Source organism: Sylvia atricapilla, chromosome 24 (genome assembly GCF_009819655.1).
Source record: "Sylvia atricapilla isolate bSylAtr1 chromosome 24, bSylAtr1.pri, whole genome shotgun sequence".
In the NCBI taxonomy this organism is placed as follows: Eukaryota; Metazoa; Chordata; class Aves; order Passeriformes; family Sylviidae; genus Sylvia; species Sylvia atricapilla.
The window spans coordinates 1708462-1732664 of record NC_089163.1 but is presented as its reverse complement, the minus strand read 5'-3'; the positions used below and the strand labels follow the sequence as shown (position 1 = coordinate 1732664).

Here is a 24203-nt window from a genome sequence, read left to right as displayed (position 1 = left end):
CCTGTCTGAGCTGAATTCTGCCAGCCTCCATTTGTTTCTCCTCACAAACAACATTTCCATACTCTCCATGCCTGCAGTTATGGGTTATCAACTGCAGGTTATCAAAAATAACCCTGGCACCTCCTGCCACATCTGAGTATTGAACTCTGCCCCAAACTGACACTTTAAATTTAATTCTGTTCTACCAAATGAGTGCTCACATCTCTGTGGATGGAAAGAAATAGCTTCAACCTGTCCCTAGGGAACAACAACTGTGGGGAAAAAAAAAAAAAAAAAAAGGGATATGGTCTGAATTCCCAGGGACAACTGGCCTTAAAAACGGCCACACACCCCCTCAAGCTGCCAAATTACCAGGCTGGATTTCCTCTGGAGCAGCTCTCCGAGGGCTGCTTGCTTGACTGTCTGCCCCAGGATTAGGAGAGAGCATCTCCCTTATCATTTTGCACATGCTGTACCATCTGTCCTAAATCTCCCTTTGTAGGCCTGTGGATTCCAAATGCTATTTCTTCCTTAGGAGATAACAGACGTGGCTGAAGAATTTTGCTAGGTAGGGCTGGGGAGTTATTTATGATGCAAGTTTTTTTTGTGTGTCCTGCAAACCAGAACCAACTCTGAAGCTCCTTGGATTTCTCCACCAGACACTAAGAAAATATTTTAGGTTGTAGGTCTGTTTAGGTTTTATGTCTGGGAAATACAAAGTACCCCCATTTCTAAGGGGTCTGTGCTGCTGAAATGATTTAATTCAGGCATTAGAAGGACACAAGAGATGCCTTTAATTTTTTATTGTACATTATAAAATGTTTATTGCTCTGTCTGTATCAGAGGTGGTGACCTCTCCTTCTTGGTGATGGAAGAGTCTGTTCAGGCAAAGGATCCTGGAGACACCTTTGGGGTTGGCCAGGCTGCAACCAGCACCTCTGCAGGAGAACTTCCCAGTGCTTTTCTCCCAAACCAGCTCTTTGGGAAAAGCTGGTGACAGGGGAAGAGGAGAGATGGCAGCTCCTCACTGCCAGCCTGGTCCTTTGCAGGGATTCCCAACCCAGGCTCCTCCAAACCTTCCTCAGGCCAACCCCTGTTGGCTTTTGACGGAACGGGTCGGATCCTGCCTCATCCCCTAAGTGCATATGGAGTGGTCTTGTGGAGGAATTAAATAAATACAGATACCCCATGGCACACGACAAAGAGTAAATCTTTTTCATGTCATGGTCCTGCATCTCCCAGCTTTCCAGAGCACCAGCAATCCCCAGGGATCCTGTTCAGCGTTTCCTAAGAGAGAGGAGAAGCCCAGCCCCTTTCCCATCCATCCTAATCCCTTTTTTTTGGGAAGGGCTGTCTCCAGCAGCCTCCTGCCATTCCAGCATCAGGAGAACCCGCCCTTCCCACACAGAAACTTCACGAAAAGAAGCATTTTAAGAACTTAAGCCCTCAGAAAAAGGCTCCTCAGGCCAGAGCCTTCCACAATAAACAGCCCTTGCCCCCTGGAGACCTTGCATAGCAACCGGTATCATCAGGTATTTTGTCCTTTTCTCGGTTTCTTTTTTGTTGGTTTTTTTTTTTTTGCTGACTGGCTACATTTTTATGGACCTTTTATCCCATTGGACTCAGGCCCAGGCTGAAAATACCACGAAGAAAATGGTTGAAATTATCCTGGAAGCTAAATAACAGCTTCTGGTGTCCCCCTCGTGTTGGTCTGTGCCTCAGTGTTCCCCGATTTTTCTGAGGTGAAGAGCACCAGTGTGAGAGAGGAGAGACAGCAGCAGTGGAGAACGTGCTGCAGCCTGGCTGGAGAACAACCAGGGGAGTTCTCCTGGTGGGAATGAAAACTGGGGGATGCCTTTTTGTTTTGTTTTGTTTGAAAAACCCACCTGCAAGACGTGTTACACGACACACATCGATGGACGAAGCAAGGCCCGAGCACACAGCAGCCAGAATTTGGCTTCTCGGTGGTGTTTGCCATGAACTTCCCTCTGTTCCTGCTCAGAGAGGGATGTGCTTGATGCCTGGGAATACTGCTGGGATGGAGTGCCAGTGAGACCAGAGAAAGACACAACAGAACCTTGTGCATTCCCAAAAACACAGGAAAACTGTCCAAGAAGATGGAGCTCGAGGAGAGGAGGCATTTCTCCAACCCAGGTTGATTCACAGATCGCTCCAGCAATCACTGATTCTTCTCCATCTTCTTCGTTTGGGTGTCAGGGTTTGTTTGGGTTTGTTTTGGTTTTTTTTTTTGCAGGATTTCCCTTCCTGGCCAGATGTTTTGCAGAACACGGATGAGGAGGTGGATGCCAGCGAGTGACAATCACGAGGTCTTGTTTTGCAAATCGTTCCGACAATGTTTCACCTCCCCAGTCATCACGGCTCAGAGGCAGAGTGAGAGTGAGGGATGGAGTCCATCTCTCAGGTGTCAGGCTGTCATGCTTCAATGATGTTCACTGAGGGCTTGTTTTTTGGAAACTAGGAGAGAAAACAAAGGAAAAACGAATGTGTGGAAGGGAAAAAAATCACATCAGAGCTCAGGGCAGTCTGCAGGTCGTGTTGTGTGAAAATTCTCCTTGCCACCCCTTCATGATGATGAAAGAGGGTCGGAGTTGAGGTTTTAGGCTTGTGGGGATCATCACTGCTTCTGAACCATCATAAACCATAATAAGTATTCAAAATACTAAATAATTAGGGTGGGGATGTGGACAGAAACACGAGGAAGGTAAATTAATTGAAATAAGTTGGGATAAATTAAAGCCTTGCCCTATTTACACTTCGACATCGTGCATGTCACCATCTTTGCTCCTGCTGATTAACTCTCCAGTTAATTACTGGAAGCAGTGTCCTCTTTGCCACGTGCTGCTCTGGGAGGACCCAAGGAACTCAATTTTTAATTTTTTCCTCCAGAGATGCTCATATCATCCAGAAACGTGGCTCGAAATCTGATTTCTGTCGGCCACGCAGGCTCCAGGAGGTGGGAGTGAAGCTCTGCCGTCCTGATCCGCAGAGCCGTGGGTGTGGAGGGTGTTCCCTTCCCTCATCCCGGCTGCGGAGGGGTGGAAGGATTTTTTTAACAGAGGCTATTTTTTGGAGAGAGGATGATTTAGCGCAACTCGGTGGCGGGCACTCACTTTGCTCCGCAGGAGACCCCCGCCCTGGTGCTCGGGTGTGCTGTTCTCCGAGGCGCTCTTGGCTTTCTCCTTGCTGTTGTTGGGCTCGTTATCTTTGATGATATCGTACTGTCTGCAGAAGAGGGCGATCACCCCTGCCGGGAGAGAGAGAGAGCATCATCAGCGATCACACCGACAGAGGCTCAGCAGCCCGCAGAGATCACAGATCCCTTCTGGCCAGCCTCGGCTGCAGTCCCAGCTCCTCCTAGAGCACGGCCAGGCAGCCCTCTGGCTCTTCCCTTCCCTTAATTCCACGCTAAACTAGTTAGACAGGACGACAGAAGATTAATTATATTCCAGCCTCCCTGTTATGAAGTGTTTTAAGCCTTGCGTTTGGACCTGGACCAACACCGAGCCCGCGGTTCAGCGAGCACTGGAGCTCCTTGGAATTTCTGCCTGGTGAAAACGTGTCCTCTGCTCCCTGTCCTCTGGAGCTGGAGCTGGCAGAGGAGAGGTTCTGAACCTGCCAGCACCTGCAAATGGGCAGCGGCACCAAGCTGCGAGTGGAAATTTCCTCCCACACACACCCAGGCACGTGGAGAGGGAAGCAGGGGCAGCCGTGGCACGTAAGAGGACTGCAAATGTCTGTCTGAGCAGCTTTTATGTGATGTTTCCACCAAATAACGTCTCTGCCTGCAGATTCCAGACACGTAGGTGAAGTGGATCCAGGCAGATGCTGCTTTTCCCTCCCCTGAAAAAAAAATCTTCCTTAATAGCCAAATATATTTAAATCTTCCGGTCTCACGTCATCAACTGCTCTACAAAACGAGTTGGGCAGTTGCCCCCAGGCTTTGCTGATAAACACAGTGGCCCAAATTCTTTCTTTGGGAATGTGGGTGAACGGCTGATTCCAGGAGAAAAAGGCGTTAACATCTGCCGCAGCCACTCCTTGTGTGATTTCTGGGTAAAACTGACACACAAAGGAGGAAAGTGCCATGAAAAATCCCAGAAACACAAAAGCTGGGGTTTAGCTCAATACAGAGCCCTGGACATGGATTGGTTCCGTTTGGATTTTCCCGAATTTTGTGCTACAGGTTAAAAGCTGGAAGGAGATTTTTGTGTATTGAGACTCCTTTAAGGACCCATTTGATGTAGAGAGATTCTCCCCACACCCTTTATTGCTTTTTAAATGTAAGTCATTTGTCTGGAAGGGAAATTGTGGGATTAGCAAATTCTTTGTTCCCAGCTGATCCAAGTCGCAGATTATTCTACAGCGGGAGATGAATCAGTTGTTCAATCACCCCATGTAATTATTCATGATTATTTTCCCTGGCAGGGCATTGAAAGTGGGATGTGTACAACTAAAACATGGCATAAATGCTGAAAAAAATTATGGCCTAGAGGTTCTGGAAATCCTCTAAGTTCGTTTCGGTTTTCATGCGATTCTTGGCTTTAAGAATAATTGCAGTCCAGTCTCTAGAGATGCAAATAAGGGGGAAAAAATTATTATATATGGATTTGATTCATTGTCACCTGGATTCCTCCATCCCCTTCTATGATGGGGAAATTTCTGTGGGAGATATAAATATGAATATAAAGATAAATATGTGGTTGTGGAGAGCAAGACTCGTAAATCTCCGTTTTGCCTGAGCATCGGAGTCATATAATATCCAGAAAATTACTGCAACCTGTAAGATCTGAAGGACTCAAGGCATATCCTCTTGGATATTTGGATGCCTGGAAACATTCCAGGACAGGGCTTGGAGCAACCTGCTCTGGTGGAAGGTTGGGTGGAACAAAATGATCTTTATGTCCCTTCCAACCCAAACCATTCCATGATTCTGTGGCTGAGGGCGTCATAATCAGGGCAGTCTGGAAAAAAAAAATGAGATTACAGGATTAGCCATAAGGAATTGCTTCCATCAAATCCATTTTCTGCTTCCTGGTGGACCAAACTCAAGCTGCAAAGCCCAACTTGAGGTGCCTTTACAGTGACAACTCCAACTTTTTGTGGGAGGAAAGGTTTCTTCCATGGTTCCACGTGCAGCCAGGCATTCCTAAGGGTATCCCGTGGATAATACTTTTGACAGAGAGTTAGGACTGACCTGCCCACATAAACAACACCACAACAATGATGAGAATTTCCCCCGCTCGCAGCTGTTGGTTCTTCTTCGCCATCTCCTTCATTGTCACCTCATCTGCACAAGGGCAAAGAGACACCGTGAGACCCCAAAACCCAGCTCAGAGCCTGGTTTAGGAGTGTCCCTGACCCCAAGCAGTGTGTCAGGGGCAGAGCCAGCAGGGAAATAGTCCTGAGAGGGCACTTGGGTTAGGATTTAGGAAGGAATTCCTCCCTGTGAGGGTGGTGAGGAGTTGGAATGGATTTCCCAGAGAAGCTGTGGCTGCTCCATCCCTGGAAGTGTCCAAAGCCAGCTTGGAGCAACCTGGGATGTGGAAGTGTCCCTGCCCGTGGCAGGAGATGGAACAGGATGAGCTTTCTGTCCCTTCCAACCCAAACCAGTCTGGGGTTCCAGGATTTATCCTGTGACATCCTGAGGGGACAGGGCAAAGGAGGAGCAGGGGACAGAGCAGTGTTATCTGTCCCCGTGGCTGCTCTCTCTGCTGTCCCTGTCCCTGTTAGTGCCATCTGCACCTGTCACAAAGCCTTGCATGCTCCAGCAGTTCCAGCTCAGCGGCGTGGGGAGCCTGGCAGGATATTTTTCAGCAGAGCCTTGGGATTCAGAAAGGAGCAGAGCCTTTTTGCAGGGCGTAATTCGCCTCCTTGGCTTCAAAGCATTAAGGAGATTACAGTTCAGGCCCCCAGGAAAGGAGCAGTGCTCCTCTTAGTGCTTCCAGATAAACAGCAATTCAGGATTTACAGCCTCCAAATCAGTTTAATAAAGAGAGTCAAGGACTTGCATCCTCAGAACCAAGGCCAAAAGCCCTGGAACAGGCTGGACCCTCAGCTGGCAGGGAGGGACCTGGGTGTCCCCACAGCCCTGCACTGCCAGACCCTCTTTGGAGCAGGATTCTTGCTGACAGAAAACCCTCAACAGCCTGGTTTGGCTAAAGAGGAGCAAGTGAAGGAGTTGCCAGTGAGGAAGTGCCTGATTTTCTCTGTGGAGATACTGAAAACCCAGCTGGATGTGATCCCAGACAACCTGCTCTGCTTGACCCTGCCTGGGTGATCTCAAGGGATCTTCCAACCTCAGCTCTCTGTGATTTGGCAGAAATATTGAAAATGTAAGAAAAGTGGGAGCCTCTGGGTACTTTTTTTTCCCCTGAAATCCAAGCACAGGAGGCCCCATGAATGCCACAAGTGCCCTGTGGGCAGTGGTGTGCCCAGTGCCATCCAGAGGGGCTGGTTCCACGTGAGTTCAGGCCAGGAATATCCCCTGGCATTCTCCACTTGTAAGGAGCAGGACACAGAGCTGCAAACCTCCTCCTCACTTCCTTAAATCTCACCTGAAACAGGGAGAAGGAGCAGCCACCTCCAGCAGCATCTCCCCGTCACCTTGTGTCCCCTCCAGCACATCCTGAGAGGACACTCACCCCCGTGAGTTTTTACCCCACGGGGTTTATCCTGTTTATCCCACTGAGTTGATCCTATTTATCCCACAGGGTTTCTCCCAGCTCCTCTCACCACACAGGATCCTGGTTCCTCTCTGCGGAGCCCTGTGTCCCAGGGGCCACGTAGGAACTCACCCACACTTGCCTTTATTTTTAGAGGCTAGTTTCTCAGCTTCCCTGGGGGTCTTGAAGAGGACTGGCTCACTGGCAGGGCTCTGGCCTTGGATGCTGATGGCCTGGACATGCACAATGTACTCAGTGTCCTCCTCTAGGTCCCAGAGGGCACAGGAGCGGGTGGTGGTGTTCACCTCCTGGATGAAGCGCAGCATCCGCACGTCCTTCTTCTGGAAGCCGAGAGAGGAGAGCACAGAGTGGTGGAGAGACCTCCCCTCCCATTGTGTGCATCTGCTGCCACCTAAGGCCACCGATTCCTGCCCTGCCCACCACGTGGATGTGGAGAAACCGTCAGGATCCTTCCCTCTCTGCAGCCACCAACGTGAAAAGAGCCGCTGCAAAGGGGACGGGGGAGCCAAATCCCCTCCAGCACCACGAGGGACAGGACGGGAAGGAATGGGCTTAAACTGCAGCAAGAGGGTTTGGCAACTGAAGGGACCTGAGGGGGAGATGGACATGGCTGAAACTGGGTAATTCTAGGCACGGTACCTGTTGAGAAATTGCAAATCCAATGACAACTTCGTCTTCCAGGACATCCCAAGTGACCACGGCCGAGTTGGCTTTCAGGTGTTTGACTGTGACATTTACTGGAGCCGAGGGGCTGTCTGCAAGGAGGGAGAGCAGAGCCTTTACAGGGGCAGGAGACACAGCGAGGGCAAGGCAAGGAGTGGGAAAGGACCTTCCTCAGGATCCGTTTTGGATATGTGACCTGGAAATTGCTGCTACTCCAGGTCTCAATTCCCACGGCGGAGCTAGGAGATGTCACCTCAGAATATGAGTTACATTCAACACTGGTTCAAACTGATAGAAGGGAAATTTAAATTAAATAGAAGGAAAAAATCCTTCCCTGGGAGGGTGGTGGAGATTGCCCAGAGAAGCTGTGGCTGCCTCATCTCCAGGTTGGAGCAACCTGGGCCAGTGCAAATCGTCCCTGCTCATGGCAGGGAGTGGGACTGGCTAATCTTCCTGTCCCTTCCAACTCAAACCATTCTATGTATGAAATATCCGACCCTTGGGAAGAATTCCTTGAACACCACAGCCGAGCCCTGAGCAGCTCATTCATCCCAACTTCCCCAGCCACATTTTTCCCTGTTGTTCCCTGACAGTGACAGCTGGGAGGAATTTTGAGCTCTGCCATGGAAGTGTGCACACCGAATGCTTTGATGAGCATTCCAGAGGTTTGAAACGTGGGAGAGGAGTAAACTGGGAGAGTTTCTTTTGCTTTTCCCTGGCAAAAAAATGCTTCTTACAATGTTTTTGTGGCTGATGTCAGAGCACAGCCAGCGAGCAGCCACTTGGAGCTGCCAGGACACGGTGGATATTGTAATGTGGAAAGGGCAGGCCAGGAAAGCAGGAGCCTGAGGCTTTGTGTTTATTCCCAGAGCCCAGCTGAATTTCCAGCAGGATCCTGCCAGCCTTGCCAAGGACAGCTGGGTTCCTGCACAACCTCCCCAGGAGCCTCCTCCCAAGGGAGCTGCTCAGTCCAAAGCCCTTCCTGGCATCTCGAGGGGAGATTTTACCTCCTGGGCTTGGCACAGCTCTTCCAGCTGGACTCTGTTCCCACTCCTCTGGTCAAATTTAATTCACAATCTTCAGTTTTGCTCTGAACCCAAAGCACTGAATGCTCTGAGTAGTCCCAGGAGGTCAGTAGGGTGAGGAAGAGTTATTTTATTCTAACTTTTATGATAAATTAATACTTTTATTTCATTATAACCACCCCTTTGGGGCTGGGACAGGTCACCACGAGTACAAGAGGGGTGCACTTGTGCCCATCTCCAGTGACACTTGTTGGATTTATGGTCATTCCCAGCCGCCTGGATGGGGCTGAAAATATTCAAGCTGTAGTGTCAGTGTCTGACATCACTCCTGGTGAATGTTCCCCCGGGAACAGAGGAATAACAGGAGCACAGAATTCCCCAGCTGAAGGTCACTTGGCACAGTGATCCCTCATTCCTTTCACAGCCAGCAGATAGACCCTCAGGAATAAAACGTCTGGAGATTCGAGCCAGACTGAATCCAGTGAATCCCTCAGTGAGGAAAAAAAAAGTCACTGAGTGGCTGAATTCACACAAATTTAGGACTTCAGGAGGAGCAGCAAGTCTCTGTGATTCCACAGAGGGATGTCATTCCTGTCTGGAGCAACGATGGAGTCAGTGTTGACCCAGAGCATTCTCATCTCCCAGGGCCTGGCCCTCATGGAATGAGGCAGAATTCCTCAGCCACGCTCTAGAGGGATGGAATCCCTCACCATCCTCACCCTCCCTGCGGCAGCAGTGCCAATGTTGAGCCGAGGATGGAGACAGATCATCCTCCCCATGCTGGAATAAAAGTCCCTTCCAAAGCGGGCTGTGACACGAGGAAGGGACGTGGGTCTGCAGCTCTTCACCTTCCCCCGTGACTGAAGCAACAAAAGTCGAGTCTAATTTTAGGAAGGGGCGGTCAGCAGACAGGAATGTGCACGGGGAAGGTCTGTGAGTCATGCCTGATGAATTTGCTGGAACATACGGAGGACATGACGGAGTTGAGGGATGGGAGACAAAACAGTCTCCAGCTGCAGCCAAGCACTTCGCCCTTCCCGGCTGCACCGCTCAATCCCGGCGTGGTTGTCTTCCCTGGGTATTTTTAGGAGCTAAATTTATATATATATTTTTTTTTTAAATTTTTTTTTTTAGGAGCTACCACTGACTTAGCCAGCTTCAGTTAAAGGAGGGCTTTGTGAAGAGATGAATTAACCCCACAGGAACGGAGATCACGGGGGAAAAAAAAATGCTTGGAAAAGGGAACAGCACTGAGAGTGTTCAGGTCCCCTTTGAAATTTGTGACCTTGAGGGAGGCGCAGCATAAAAAGTGTCCGAGTTTCCTGATGGCAGAAGATATGGGGGAGTTGGGAAGACCTTGAAGAGCTGGAGGAGAGCAAAAAAAGTCTTCTGGGAAGTGGTGGGAGAGGGTGGAGAGCTGTGAGGCAGGAGGGAAAGCTGCCTGAAGCCTCCAAAACTGGAATCTGGATGGAGGTGAGGGAGAAATCACCTGGAGTAGGTGGTCAGGAACATTCTAGAACCTTTCTTTGGAGGAATACCTGAGAGAGGGATGGGGCAGTGCAGTCAGCAGCTCTAAAATCCAGGACGGCAGATCCCAATGTGCCTTCCCTTGCACTGCTACACCCAAATCAGTGATGCCAAACCAGCATAAAAACACTAAAAAGAGAGTTAAACTGTGTTTGACAGAAATATAGACCCAGGAAGATGAATTTCCTGCTCCCAGAGCTGCGGGAATAATTTGGAACCAAATTTTTCATCCATGAGGTTGCTTTTCTGCCCATTCCCAGGAGATGAAATGATGAGATCACGACTTCCTAAGACTTATAACACAGTTCCAAGATATTCCACATGACTTTTTGGCTCCCTAGCCCTGTTGCAGCTCTTTGTTAGTCCCAGCCTGGCTGAGATCAAGTGGAAAAGGTGTAATTCCTGTAATTTCCAGCTGGCTGCAGGGGGTCAGCAGCTCAAGCCGGGCCTCGAGGTGCCAAATGCAAATTTTTGTTTCCTTCCAGAGTCATGTGCAACTCCTGGAAACTTTGCTTCTGTGCCTGTGGCAGCCAGGAAAGCTGCTGGTGTTCTGGGAGCAGGCACAGAGGGTGGGAATGCTGCAGGGAATGGGTTGTGGATCAAAAGGGGGTTTTTTTGTGCCTGTTTGTTCCAGAGCTGCTGAGGGCAGCACATTCCCTGTCTGCTCCATAAGGGAATGGTGCAAGATTCCTGCTTTGGCACTTTAACTTCAGCCCAGTGCAGGATGCTGGAGCAAATCCCACTTTGCAAAGTGGCAGAGGATATTTGCCCGAATTGGGATGGAAAAAGATCCTCATTTTCATGTCAGCAGAAATCGCCCCACCCCTCATTAAGGGAAACCCTGATGATTTCAGCTGAAATCAGGATTTTTCAACACGAATAGCAGCTTAAAAACCGAAGCTTTCTAAAATCCCATCTCGTTTCCTTCCCACAGACTCCGAAATGTCCCATCCCCCAGGCCCAGCCCTCCCCGATTCCGCCGCACCTGGGGCCCCTTTGGCAGGAGCAGGTCGGAGCCTCCGCTGTGCACCAAAAAATCCTGAGCCCTGGAGACGATCCTTAATCCCTTCCCGCTGCTGAGAACCCCTCCCTGCCCTCCATTAAATGTTTTCCTCGTTATTGTTGGACTTCAATTGGAGAGAGAGAAGATCCCCACACACACACACTTTACAACTCTGGTTTTGTTGTGGGCACGAGGAAGAGGAGCCCACCCTCTTCCCTGTGAGGGAATCCATGGATTCCCCACGGGAGCTGTGGCGTGGATGGGAGGGCTGGGGAAAAGAGCAGGGAAAAAAGTTTTGTCCCATTCCACTGCTGCTGTCACCTGGGAATGGGGGGGGATGCTGAATATTGTAGTGTCCAAACCCTGGGGTTTGTAGGATCAGGGAGGTTCCCGGGCCACAAAGGTGTCACCAAAGGAGAGGAGGAACCTGTGGAAATGTCACATCCTTGGGGTCACCTCAGGCCAGCCGAGTCCAGGCCATAGGTCTGGAATTAAAGTGTATTTCTGGATTTATCTCTCCAGCCAAGAGGCCCCCAAACCCCCCTGAATTCACCTCTCCCATGGATGTGCTTGGAATTGCATCCTTCCCGAGGCTGTGCTGTGTTCCCAGCACTTTCCAATTCACTCAACTCCTCTCCCAAGCAGCTCCTGCCCTGCTGGAAGGACTTGAGCTGCCTCAGAGCCCCAGGGACACGGTCTGCTGAGCTGAGGCTCTGAAGCAGCTCATTCCCTGCTTTCCAGCTGCCCTTTCCTGCAGGAAGCAGTGAATTCCAGCCTTAATTCCCAGTAGTTGATTTCTGCACCACAACCTTCCCTGGGGGATGCAGGAGATGAAAGGACACGACCTGAAAGGAGCATCCCTAAAACTCCATGTGATGTTTCCTGCCAGCCCCACCGCCCTTTTCCCTGAGTTTGGATTCCCACAGAGCTGCTTTTGCTGCTTTCTCTGTGCTCTCCCAGCAGGGATCCCATCCGTGGATGTAATTGCTTGTGGGTTTTATGGGATATGTAGGAAGAGCTGGCACATTGCTCAGCATTCCCGAGGGTTTTAATGAAGGGAGCCCCAGGGGAACGTGTGGGAGCAGGGATCATTCCCAGCCCCACGGGAAGTGGAGCTGTGTTCTGAGCTCCAGCGATTTCAAAGAGCAGAGAGGCCAACTGGTGGTTCTTCAGCTGGGAAAGAGGCAATTATTCCCTGCTGGCCGCTCACTTCCCTATAAAAACGGGATATTAATAGGCCACCAGCCCCCTCCTGCCCACCCCTTGGCTCTGTGGCTGATTCTTCAGGGAGCAGCTGCCCAAACGTGCTGGAAATGCTGCCAGGGAGCGTGGAGCCTTTTCAGGGAGCGCAGAGACTGTGGCCAGACAGGAATTGGGAATTCTTCAGGGCAGAAGGAAGGAATATTTCTACCCTGGAGAGTCCCAGAGACATGCAGGATTCTCTCAGGTCTCCCCAGTGCCACAATTTGGGTTTAAATGCTGCCAGCTCGGAGCAGAGTCGTTCCCATCATGGCGTGTTTTGTCCAGGATCCAAATATCCACGGAGAACTGGGTACCATGGGCTCTTCTAGCTCCTCTTATCCCACACTCTGTAGTATCAGAGGAGGTGAGGAAGGCTGGGAATTTCCTGGACAGTCCTGGATGCAGACTTTTCCCAGGATTTTGCTCCCTGCTCCTGGCCCAGCTCTGCTCTTGTGTCCTGCTTTTTACTGCACACATAAAGGTTTGCAGCTTCACTGCTCAATACATTTCTGCTTTTAACTGAATTATACTCGATCCAGGCCTCAATTCAGCCTCTGGGCACTTCATAAAGCAGCAAGAGTTTGTTTAGCAATGAACATTGGAAGGGTGAGGATGGATCCAGGGCCAGCACACGGATGGCACTGCCACGGAGTGAGTGGTTAATAACTGCAAGCACACGTCTCTGGGAGGAATCTCCCTTTTCCACAAGCATATTCCCAGCAGGAGACAGAGTTTGGAAGAGGATGGCTCAACCTTGGCTGCCTCTCACAGCACCATCCCTGCTGAGAGCCTGACACCGGGGTGAGAAACCTCCACATCCCAATTAAATCCCTCCTACGCCCAACAGCAAAAAAATCAATAAAGTGCTTACGCCACCCGTCAGCCAGCCAGGAATCTCCCCGGCCTCTGGGATGGAGAGAAAGGGCTGGAACGGGTTGGTTTGTTGTTCCCAAAGGGCTGAGAGACCTTTAGCTGCTCTCTTGAGCGTGCTGAGGTTGTTGCTCACTCTGATCCGAGGGTGATCCCAGCTCCCTGGGCTCGGACAAGCTGGGAATCAGCACCTGGAGTCAGATTGTCACCTTTGCTTTGCTCTCCTTCCCCCTTGGAGGCTGGGGAGCTGCCTGGGGAGGGGTGAAGGTGGTTTGCAGTGGCTCAGGGGGGTGAGGACACACTTCAGAGCTGAGCAGAGACCAGAATCCAGCCAGGAGAGTTTGGCAGCTTTTTGGGCAGCTGAGGTGGGGGAGCTGTGAAGGGGCTCCTCAAACTGGAGCTTGTGCAGGTCCTGAGAGCTGGCCCTGAGCTGTGCTGGCAGGGGAGGTTTTACCTGAGCAGCGTTGTCACCTCTGCTCTCCATCTCCCAAAAATAAACCTGAGCTGAGCTGCTTTACAGGCTGGCACCTCGCAGTGAGGCTGTTTGCATGTCACAGGGGTCGTGGCCTATTTTGTGACTTCCATCATCTCCCCACTGCTCTTTGAGCCCTGAGCAGTGCCCTGAGCCCAGCTCCCCTCTCTTCATTAGCTCAGCCTAACGAGGAGGGGACTGCTGGCAGAGCAAGGGTAAAATAAATCTTATTCCTGACTTGCCAAACATCCTGAGTGTTTCCTCAGGGACCTTCTGGAGCAGTGGGGATGATGGGAGGGCATCACCCAGCCAGGTGGGATTTGGGTTGTCAAAGGGCGTTGGTGTGAAGGTTATTTCTCAGCCACCTCATCCTCCTGCTCCTGCTTCCCCTCCTCACTCACCTTGGCATCACCTTGGTAAAAAATGGTCCTGCCTGGCCAAAATCCCTGAATTCAGAGCAGGGCCTGTGCTTGGTGCCACTCACCAGCCCTTGCCCTGGCATTGCCAGGGGGGAATTTGCACTAGTCCCCTCCTGGGCACGACAGCTTTAATCTTTCATGACAGGAATTATTTTCAACTCACTCACACGAGCTCTGGGTCCAAAGGGGATGGGCCCTGGAGCTTCCATCCCTGCCAGGAAATGATTTCCTCCCCACAGGCTTTTCCAATGACTCTTGGGTTGTGTGCCTTGGTGGCCACATCATCACGCAGGGCTGGGGACACGGAGCTGGTGGTGACACTGCCACTCCCTCTATGTGACCTTGGCAAAATCACTCCGTGCCCTCATCCCTCTGCTCCTGCTCTGGAGAACAGGGACAGCACAAGTTCTCTGCCTCACCTGAGTGCAGGGAGAGCTCGTCAGGACCCTTGGCACGGGTGACACAGCAGGAGGAGGCAGTGGGGAGTGCGTGCCACCAAACCAAAGTCACACAGCTCACCCTGAGCTCCCAGGAACGTGGCACGGACACCTCCCGGCCCAGGCAGGAGCAGGAGGCGGTTTATGGGCAAGGACACGACTCCCTGTTTACTCTGAGATGCCAGCTGAGGTGATCCAAGGATAAGGAAGAGCAGGGAAGTGGCCTAGTTTACAGAGAACCCCGAGTGCTGTCACAATTGCAGACGCCTCCATTGTGCCGCGGTGTTTTCCTCATCGCTCCCTCCCTTTGGGAATGTTTCATTAATCTCCCCGGATCTGGCAGTTGTGAAACAGCAACTTCAGAAGGCGACGCCTGCCCAAGGACGGGTGGCAGAGCTGAGAGCATTTAGGGGTTGCTGCAGCCCTGACAGAGGCCAAATGTAACTCCAGCAACTTCCAGGGATGGCTGGAGCGAAGGAATTTCCACTCCCTGGAGCTCTGCATCCCTAATAATCACCCCCAGCCTGCTGGAATGCAAGATATCCTGGCATTCAGCAGTCTGGGAATCAAAGCAGCTGTTCCACCAACATCTTGCAGCCAGCAAAGGAGACAGCCCTGGGCTGCTTGGGAGGGTGACTGGGGAGCTCCACCAGTAATGCCCAATTTACACCCACACAGGGGGTTCTGGGGCCAATGACGGCAAGAGTGGACTTGGGGCCATTCTGGGAGCTCCAAAATTAAGTCCAGCTCAAGGGACCGTTGCCTTCAGCACAGATCCCCCCAGCTGCAGGTGACCTGCTCAGCTCGGAGGGGCCTGGTTTTCATGGCAGCATGTGCAGTGTCCCTGGAGAGGTGGTTCTTTTGGGATCACCATGGTTCTTCTGGGGCCACCGTGGTTCCTCTGGGACCAAGGTGCTCCCCCAGCCTTCACAGGGCTCCCAGCAGAGCCTGGCTGGGCCCTGGGCAGCCGGGAAGGGGCATTGGCAGGGCAGACCTGCCTTTGCCCCCTCCACTCCAGTTCAGCCCCGTGACACGAACCGGGGCCGCTGCTCAGGTACCCAAAACCTCTCCCAGCGCAGGACGAGGGGCTCCTGTCCCTGTCCCCGTTTCCACATCTCCACGAGCCGCCTTCCCGGGGGATGCCCGGTGCTGCGAGCGCCCACGCTGGGACCCGGCGCTACCCGAGCCCCGGTGCCGCGGGGCTGCGTGTCCCAAATCGCCGCCTCTTCCGCACCCAAATCCCGGCAAAGTCCCGGCGCCCCCAAACTCCGTCCCCTCGGCTCAGCTCACGCTGCTCCCCGCGCCCCGAGGGTCTCTCCTGGCCCCGAACCCCTTTCCCCACCGCCCCGGCAGCCGCTCCCGGGGCCCGGCCGCCCGTACCTGCCTCCACCGGGCGCAGACCGGCGTAGCTGAAGCAGAGCAGGAGCGCGGCGCCGGTGCAGCCGAGGAAGGGCTCCATCCCCCGCGGCCGCTCGGGGCCGGGCCGAGCCGCTCCGGGCCGGGCCGGGCCGGGCCCCGCCGGCGGCGCGTCCTGCGGGCTCGGCGGAGTCGTTCAGCACCGCGGAGAGCGGCGGGGCCGGTGCCGCCCGGTGCCGCCCGGTGCCGCCCGGTGCCGCCCGGTGCCGCCCGGTGCCGCCCGGTGCCGCCCGGTGCGGCTCGGCGGAGCTCCGCTCAGCCCGGCAGCGCTCGGCTCGCCTCGCCTCAGCTCGGTTCGGTACGGTACGGTACGGCTGGGTTCGACCGGGAGGCGGCCCCGCCGAGCCCCGGCTCCGCCCGCTGCAGCGCCGGGCAGCCCCGCTCCGGTCCCTCCCCCGGCCCCGGGGGCGGTGGGACGGGGGCGGCTCGGGCCCCCCGCTCTCTGCCTCAGTTTCCCCGTCCCGCCCCTCCTTCCCCCGCCGGGGTCCCGGTACAGCCCTCCCGGGGGCTGCTCGGACCACCGAGGGTCCCTCTCCCTGCCCAGAGCAGCCCTGGGGCACAGCAGCGGGGACGTGTCACCGCCGGGGTGTCACACAGCCAGCAGGCGCTAAATTCCGTGGCCAGAGGATACGAGGAGCCTCTGGAATTAGCCGTGCCTCCAGGTTAATTAACCGGCACCCTCTGATTGATGCTCGCGGCTGATGGGAATATAATCCAAGTCCCAGCTCAGCTGCCAAATCATGCGACACTGAAGGGGGGACCGTGTTGTGACCCCTCGGCTGCTCCCCGGCAGCACTGGGGTGTCCTGGCCCTGTGAGGGGTGGCACTGGGCACGGGTGGCAGTTTCCAGCTCTGACTGGGAGCACCCGGCCGTGCTGTGGGTGGGAGGTGCTGGGGGCCGGGCTGTGTGTCCCCTCACTGTCTGTCTGTCCCAGGTGTCCATCTGCCACCTGCCCGGGTGTGCTGGGGACAGCCACGAGCATCAGCAGGGTCCCCACATTAATGTCAATCCCGGTCCCTAGGGTTTGGTTTATGGACTGGTGGTTTTCCTCTGCTCATCCATGCAGCTGGGTGAAGAGGGGAGTGAATCAGCTGTGAGGGGTTTTGGCAACCTCTGCCACCATCCTTTTGTCACCCTCCCTCAGTGCTGCTTGGGGGGGACAGAGAGACACCCCCCAGCTGAGGAGTCCCCTCAAAAAAAATCTTTCCTGGACAAGTGACAGGCACCCAAGGGAAAACCAAAAAGCCTCTGCCAGAGCCAGGGGACAGCCCTGTGCTGCCACCCCCGAGCCTGGAGGATGACAATTCCCAGCATCGTGTCCGTGCTGCATCCCAGGGAAATGCCTGTGGGGCCTCCCTCTCATCTCCTGCCTGGCAGCAGATTAAAATTTCATCAGTTCAGCACCAGAGAAGGTGCAGGGGAGGAGTGGGAGCCCCGGGATGGAGCTCAGGGGTTCAGCCCCTCACTGGAGCTGCCTGCGCCGAGCTTGGGGGGGCCCCAAATCCAGCCAGATGTGGCTGGGCTGGAGGGAGCAGGATTTGGGCACAGCCCTGCGGAGATGGGTGGGCTGGAAGGAGCAGGATTTGGGCACAGCCCTGCAGGGATGGGTGGGATGGAAGGAGCAGGGTTTGGGCACAGCCCTGCAGGGATCTTTGGGATGGAAGGAGCAGGGTTTGGGCACAGCCCTGCAGGGATGGGTGGGATGGAAGGAGCAGGGTTTGGGCACAGCCCTGCGGGGATGGGTGGGCTGGAAGGAGCAGGATTTGGGCACAGCCCTGCGGGGATGGGTGGGATGGAAGGAGCAGGATTTGGGCACAGCCCTGCGGGGATGGCTGGGCTGGAAGGAGCAGGATTTGGGCACAGCCATGGCTCCAGAGGTGGCTCCAGGTTGGGCTGCTGCTTCCCCTGGGCCTTTCTTTGCCGGAACATGAGGCTGGGCAGGACACACTGTGAGGCTCAGGCTCCTGATGGTGCTTCTTCTGTGGCCTGCACACCTGGAGCAGCCTCACAACCCCCAAGTTCTGATACCGGTGATGCCAGAACAGCTCCAGCAAGGCAAAGCCGAGGTCCCAGCAGGATGTGCCTCCATGCCAGCAGCAGCAGCAGCTCTTCCCCGTCTCTGCAGAGGGAATTCCAAGTCCCCCAGCAGTGAAATGGAGGGATTAGCACACAAACCCAAGGATTCCCTGCCTGCCTGGACCCCATCCTGGGGGGGTCTGACAGGGAGCCAAGGCTGGGCCCCAGCTCATGGGACGGGCAGTGTTTTGCCCCAGTGGCTCCTGGCAGATGTGACAAGGCTGGTCCCTGTCATCCCTCTGCCTCCCAGGAGGGTTTTGGCTGTGTCCTGGTATTTTTCCAGAGGCTGAACACAGCTAACACCACAATTCCTTGGCTTTTTCCTTCCCTCCTTTCCAAATAAAGGAGGAACATTGCTCTTTTCCAACCCTATGACATCAGCAGGTGCCCTGGGATGTCACCAGCTCACTGAGGTCCCCTCCAGGGGCTCAGGTCCTGGCTGTCCCCAGGGGCAGCCCATCCTGTTCTTGTCCTTTCCCTCACCTTTCCCACCACTGGGCAAAGCATTTTTTGGGTGTCCTGGTCCCCTCTGGGCTCCCCTCGCAGTGCGGAGCCTCCTGCCCCTCCCCAGCCCATCACTATTCAAGTCACACGACGCCCGTCACGCGTCCCCTCGTCTGCCAATTAAGTCCCAGCTCTAATTACGCACTCAAGGCTCCGCAGACGTTCCTCTTCCCTCTCCCGGCACCAGACGGACACCTGGGAAGCCGCCAGCTGTCCCACCCCTCACACCCAGCGCTGTCCCACCTCACCCTCACCGCGCTGGGCTCCGGCAGGAGCACCGAGCCCACAGCTCTGTGACACCAAAAACTCGTCCCTAAATCAGGGAAATGGGGGCGTGCAGGGATGCTCTGAGTGTCCCTCGAGAGGGACAATCCCAGCCCCGGGGGGTTATGATGGCACAAAGGGATGTTGGCAGATCTGGGGGACTCTGCTGCTGTCCCCCCAGGTGCCCTTGGGTCACCCCCACCTGTCACCCTGTGACACCCCAAACCCTCGGGGGGAAGGTTCCCTGCACCCCATGGCAGCTCATCACCCACTGGGAGCTTCTCTGGGGGCTTGTCCCCCCAAATGCTGGTGCTGGGTGTGGGGTGCTGAGAGCCCCTGAGAGGGTGACGAGGGTGATGTGGGGTGCAGGATACCGGGAATTCTGGGGTGTGCAGTGAGCAGGGGGTTCAAGGGTGAAAAGGGTGTGGGGTGCAGGGGGTGTAGGGGGCTCAGGAGGTGCCGGGATTTGGGGGTACAGGGGTTCAGGAGGTGCAGGCTTTGCGGGGTACAGGGAGTGCGGGGAGCTCCCGCATCCCGGCGCTGCCGAAAGCCGCTGCTGCCATCTGCCGACACCGCGCCGGGGCCGGCTCCGCGGAGCGCCGGGAGAGGACGGGGGACACAGCCCGGGACCCCCCAACATCCCCCGGGACCCCCCAACATCCCCCCGGGACCCCCGGGACAGCACCCGAGCTCCGGCCCCGCGCCCAGTTCGTCCCGGGGGTTCTGTCGCAGGGGGCTGGGGGCAGCCGGGGTTGGCCAAGGGGGGATTGGGGGACCCCCGCTCGGAACCCCCCGGCTCGGAGACCCCCGCCCAGGCCCCCCGACCCCGCTGTCCCAGCTACCGCTGCCCCGCCGCGTCCCCGAGAGTCCCTCGGCCGCCCCATGAGATGGGGAGAGAAGCCACGAGAGGGAGCCCGGGGCCCGCGCGTGGCCGCTGCAGTGGGATAGAGGTGGCACTGGTGGCACTGGTGGCACTGGTGATGGCGTTTAACCCCTCCGTTCCTTAAGGACAGCGAGGGGACAAGAGACAAGTCTGGGTCCAGACCCCTCTGGGCGCGCTCCCAGCCCCGGACCCGCCCAGTCTCACCCATTCCTGCGGGGCCGTGACCTCCCCGGGGTGGCAGTGTCACCTCAGTCCCCAGGCTGGGACACAACAGGGACGAGCTGCAGCCTCCAGCCCACCCTGGGCATGTCCTGACCCCCCAGCAGAGCCCAGCTGGGCTCCCGAACTGGGGAAACTGAGGCACAGCCTGGCCGTGGGCTCGGCTCGGGGACACGCCTGTGCCCAAAGTGCCCCAAAACACGTCCCCAGCGCGGTGTCACCGTGCTGAGGACACGTGTCCAGGTGGCAGCGCCCCACGGCGACAGGCACCGTGTCCCCAGGAGCCCTGACCTTGGCTGGCGGGGCGAGGTGAGCGGGACGTGCTGCGGGGTGGCACCGCACGTGGGGACACGGGGACACGGGGACACGGGGACACGGGGTGGAGCAGCTCTGTTATGAAATGTTATGAAACGTCCCCGCATCTCCGCGCTGCTAAGTCAAGATTTAGCGGGAGAGTGGCTCCTGATCCAGATGAGATGGGGCATCACAAAGGGCTTTGTATTCCAGGAAGCCTATTAGAGGTTTAAATTATACAAATGGGCTTTTTACCAAAGATCCTCATTATCTGGGTATTTGCTTTTAATCCTCGGCTATTCCCGCAGCCCCTGCCCCACCCTGGGCCGCTCACCTTCCTCGTGTCCTCCGGCGGGCCGGGCGGGGGGACAGGGACACGCTGTGGGGACAGGGACATGCTTTGGGGACAGGGACATGCTTTGGGGACAGGGACACGCGTTGGGGACAGCGTGGACCATCAGGGAGGGGTCTGTGGGGTATTGGGGACACCCTGGTTGTGTTCACTAGGGCTGAGCCCCTCTTGCTTTGCCCTCTCCCAGTTTGTCCCAGTATCCCAGAAGGTTTTAGGGGTGGTGCCTGTTGTGTGCTGAGCACCAAATGTCCCCCGACACACCCAGAGCCATCCCGGCCACACCTGGGCTCCTCCCGTGCCACCCTGGCTGTGTGTGGGTGCGTCTGGGGCTGATGAGGGCGCTGAGGCTGATGCTGGAGCCCAAATCACCGAGCTGTGGGTACCCTGAGCATCATCGAGCCCCGTCAGCTTGGGGACCGCGGCCAGGGTCGCTCTGAGGGCATCACGCACTGCCCGGGTCACACAGAGGTGTGTGCGGGGCCCTGCCAGCCCTGAAGCCCCGTCCTGGGGCACAGGGACACGGCGGTGTCCCCTCCCGGGGTGTCCCCTGCAGCCCCACCTCACCGTGCTCTTGCCGCAGCCGAACCTCGGGGGCTTCGCGGCTGCCATGACAACGCAGGAAATTCCCACAGAAATCCCTGCAGGGAGGAGGAGGAGGAGGAAAACGAGGGGGAACTCCCAGGCAGGCAGCCCAGGTGTGTCCCCAGCAGCTTTGGGACGATGCCACAGCGGCCCTGGTGGCTATTTCAACACCAAAGGGCCAGAGGGACCTGCCCTGGACCTGCCCTGTCACCTCCAGGACATCCCGAGCCCGAGCTGTGGTGCCCACCCCTGTGGCAAGGGGTGCTGGAGGGGCTCCAGCCATAAACCCACGATATTTTGGGGTGGAAGGGGTGGGAGGCAGGCGGGATGAGCTGGGGGGTGTTTGCCCCCAGTGCCAGGGACCCTGTGAATCACGGGGGGTTTGATGTCCCTGCCCGTGCCCCCCTCACGGGCATTATCCTCCCTCTCCCTCCCACAATCCCTTCCAGCACGGGGATTAGGTGGGTTTAGGGTCGGGTTGGAGTCGGAAATGGGATGCTTTCAAATCAGCCTGCGTCAGTTGTGCCTCAGTCACTCATGCCCAGGGGGATTAAAATAGATATGAAGATTATCTGAGGGCAGGTGGCACCTCCACCTTGGGGCCCCCCTGCTCTCCCCCAGCCCTGGCTCTGCTGCCTGTGGGGTGCTCAGCTCCAGCCCTGCAGAACATCTTCCCAAATGCACAAAAGTCTCCCTTTTCCTCACCTTTCTGCTTATATTCCATCCCACCCCTCATTTCCAAATCTCCTTCTTAAACGAGAGAGGAGAAAACACCACTGCAGCATCTCCCCTCTCCAGGTCCCGTGTTTCCAGCCCAATCCCATTCCCAAAACTCTCCACTGGGCTTGATACCAGTGCACAAACCCCCTACCTGGAGCTCAGGGAGGCTTCCCAGGGTTATTAATAGGAATTGCTCATTCCTGTGGTGTGTCGAGTCCCTGTGGTCCTCCTGGGCTGCTCCTGTTCTCCAGCTCTGGTGGAGAGGTGCCCAGTGGTGTTCCCAAACACACCTCTGGATTTTGGATACTTGGCCAGAACTGGTCTCTGTCTCCTGCCCTGCTTCAGCCTGGAGGTGCCAGGTGTCCCTCAGTGGGTGCCCAAAGCCCCCCAACCTCACTGATCAGGGACTGGTTTAGATTGAAAGGGATCTTAAACTCACCCAGTGCCACTCCTGCCATGGGCAGGGACAGATTCTGCTGTCCCAGGCTGCTCCAAGCCCCGTCCAACCTGAGCTTGGACACTTCCAGGGAGGGGCCAGCCACAGTTTTTTACTGCCCAGGAGATTTTAGGATGAATTAGCCCCATCCTGGAGCAGCCACCCCAGAGCATTCCTGTTCCCCCCAGGCCAGCGGTGGAGCCGTGGATTTAATCACTTGATGCATTTTTTTTTTGTTTGTGTAATTCCAAGGAGAGTGGCTCTTGCTCCCATCTGCCCCTGCCATCTGCTCCCCACGGCCATCCCGGGCTCTGGAAAACCTGCTGGGAACGGCACCTCCTTATGGGGAGCATCTGTCCCCACTGGAGCCTTTTCCCAGTGCTCTGGAAGCCACTTTGCTCCTTGCTGGAGTGACTGGGGGTGCTTTGCTACCCTCGTCAGAGTCCTGGGGACACTCAACCCAAAATGTCCTTTTCTAGCCCCAAAAAGCCTGGCTCGGTCCCTTCTCAGGCCAGTGGAGACAGAATGTCCCTGTGCTCCCAGTGCTCCCAGTGCTCCCAGTGCTCCCAGAGCTCCCAATGATACCAGTGATCCCAGTGCTCCCAGAGCTCCCAGTGCTTTCAGAACTTCCAGTGCTCCCAGTGCTTCCAGAGCTTCCAGTGCTCCCAGAGCTCCCAGTCCCCAAGATTTCTCAGCGTTCCCAGTGCCCAAAGACCTTCCAGTTCACCCAGAGCTCCCAGTGCTCCCAGTGCTCCTTCCCAGTGTTCCCATTGCACTGAAGATTTCCCAGCACTCTGAGTGCTCCCAGTGCTCCCAGTGCTCCCAGTGCTCCCAGTGCTCTCAGTTTTCCCATTCCCCAAAACCTTCCAGTTCTCCCAGTGCCTGAAAACCTCCCAGTGCCTGAAAACCTCCCAGTGCTCCCAGAGCCCCCCAGCCCTCCCTCTCTCCCCAGCCCCTTCTCGGGGGGCACCAGGGGCTGCACCCCGAGTTCTCCTCCCTGGGACAATGCCCCGGGGGGTTCTCTGTGCCCCGGGGCGGGTGGGGGGTCCCGGGGGACGCTCCCGGTGCTGCCCCCGGTGCCGGTGTCCCCCCCCCGCCTCCCGGCGCTGCGGCGGGAGCTCCCGGGCTGCGGTGACAGTGGCAGCGGCGACAGCGGCGGTCTCCGGGCAGGTAGGAGGAGGTGGAGGGGACAAGGGACCCGAGGAGGGGGGACACGCACACACACGGGCGGGGGGCGCTGAGGAACCGGAGAGCCCCCCGGGCACCGGCACGGACCCAGCCCCGGGCACGTCCGTCCCCGCCGGCGGCTGCAGAGCCACCGCCGCCCCGCCGCATCTTTCGGGGGTGCTCGGTGTCCCCCACGCTGCTTTCGGGGGTGCCTGGTAAAGCCTCTCCACGGGAGGGAAGCGATCCCCGGCAATCCGGGGGTGTCCGGTTTGGGGGGAATCCCCTGTAGCTGCCCCCAACCCCCGGAGAGGATTCCCTGGGGGTGCCCAACCACCCTTGCCGAGGTGTCCGCTTTTGGGGGGGTCCTCGCAGAGCCCTCTCGGGGTGCTGAGCCCCCCTCGGGTTCCCTCCCCAGCCCCGGGCAGTGGGGAGGGGTCACAGACCCCGGGCGTTGGGGGTGGTAGGGTCGTGCCAGCCCCGGGGGGCCAAAACTGGGGAGCCCTGAGTGGGGTGGGGGCACTCAGATCCTTCCTCGGGCTGCTGGAGCGGGGCTGGAGCTGAGGTGGGGGGTGATGGAGAGATTTTGTGGGGTCCCATCCCCCTGTAACTGGGGGGTCCAGCCCTACCTGGCTGCTGCTCTTGGGGAGTCCCGTTTGCCCTGAGATCCGAAGGGATCTTTGGGGAGTTTGGGGGTGCTGCGGCTTCTCCCTACTCTGGATAAGGCAGCTCCAGGCACTGGAGCCTCCTCCTGTGCGCCCCTGAATCCCCCCGAGTCCATCCTCTCCCATGGAGGGGTCACGACACAGCCTGGGGGACACCGCAGGATGGTGGCAGCGGGTCAAGGTCACCACAGAGTGCCCAGGGTGGGGACCTGGGCTGAGTGCCCGGGTGTTGGACACCCTCCCCCCTGAGCTCCTCGGGGCTGACCAGGGCTGGGGTCCACTGGGT

At 56.3% G+C, this 24203-nt stretch overlaps 1 protein-coding gene across 1 annotated transcript; it reads right to left on the bottom strand.

Annotated features, from left to right (window-relative positions):
- Nucleotides 1–2141: 2141 nt before the first annotated feature.
- On the bottom strand, nucleotides 2142–15922 carry FNDC5 (fibronectin type III domain containing 5). The gene is made up of 6 exons (XM_066335148.1): nucleotides 15722–15922; nucleotides 7323–7438; nucleotides 6805–7003; nucleotides 5195–5287; nucleotides 3111–3244; nucleotides 2142–2454 (listed from the first exon to the last, which is right to left on the bottom strand). The coding sequence occupies exons 1-6, from the start codon at nucleotides 15798–15800 to the stop codon at nucleotides 2413–2415; spliced, it is 663 nt and encodes a 220-aa protein (XP_066191245.1). The 5' UTR covers nucleotides 15801–15922; the 3' UTR covers nucleotides 2142–2412.
- Between the last annotated feature and the right edge of the window lie 8281 nt (nucleotides 15923–24203).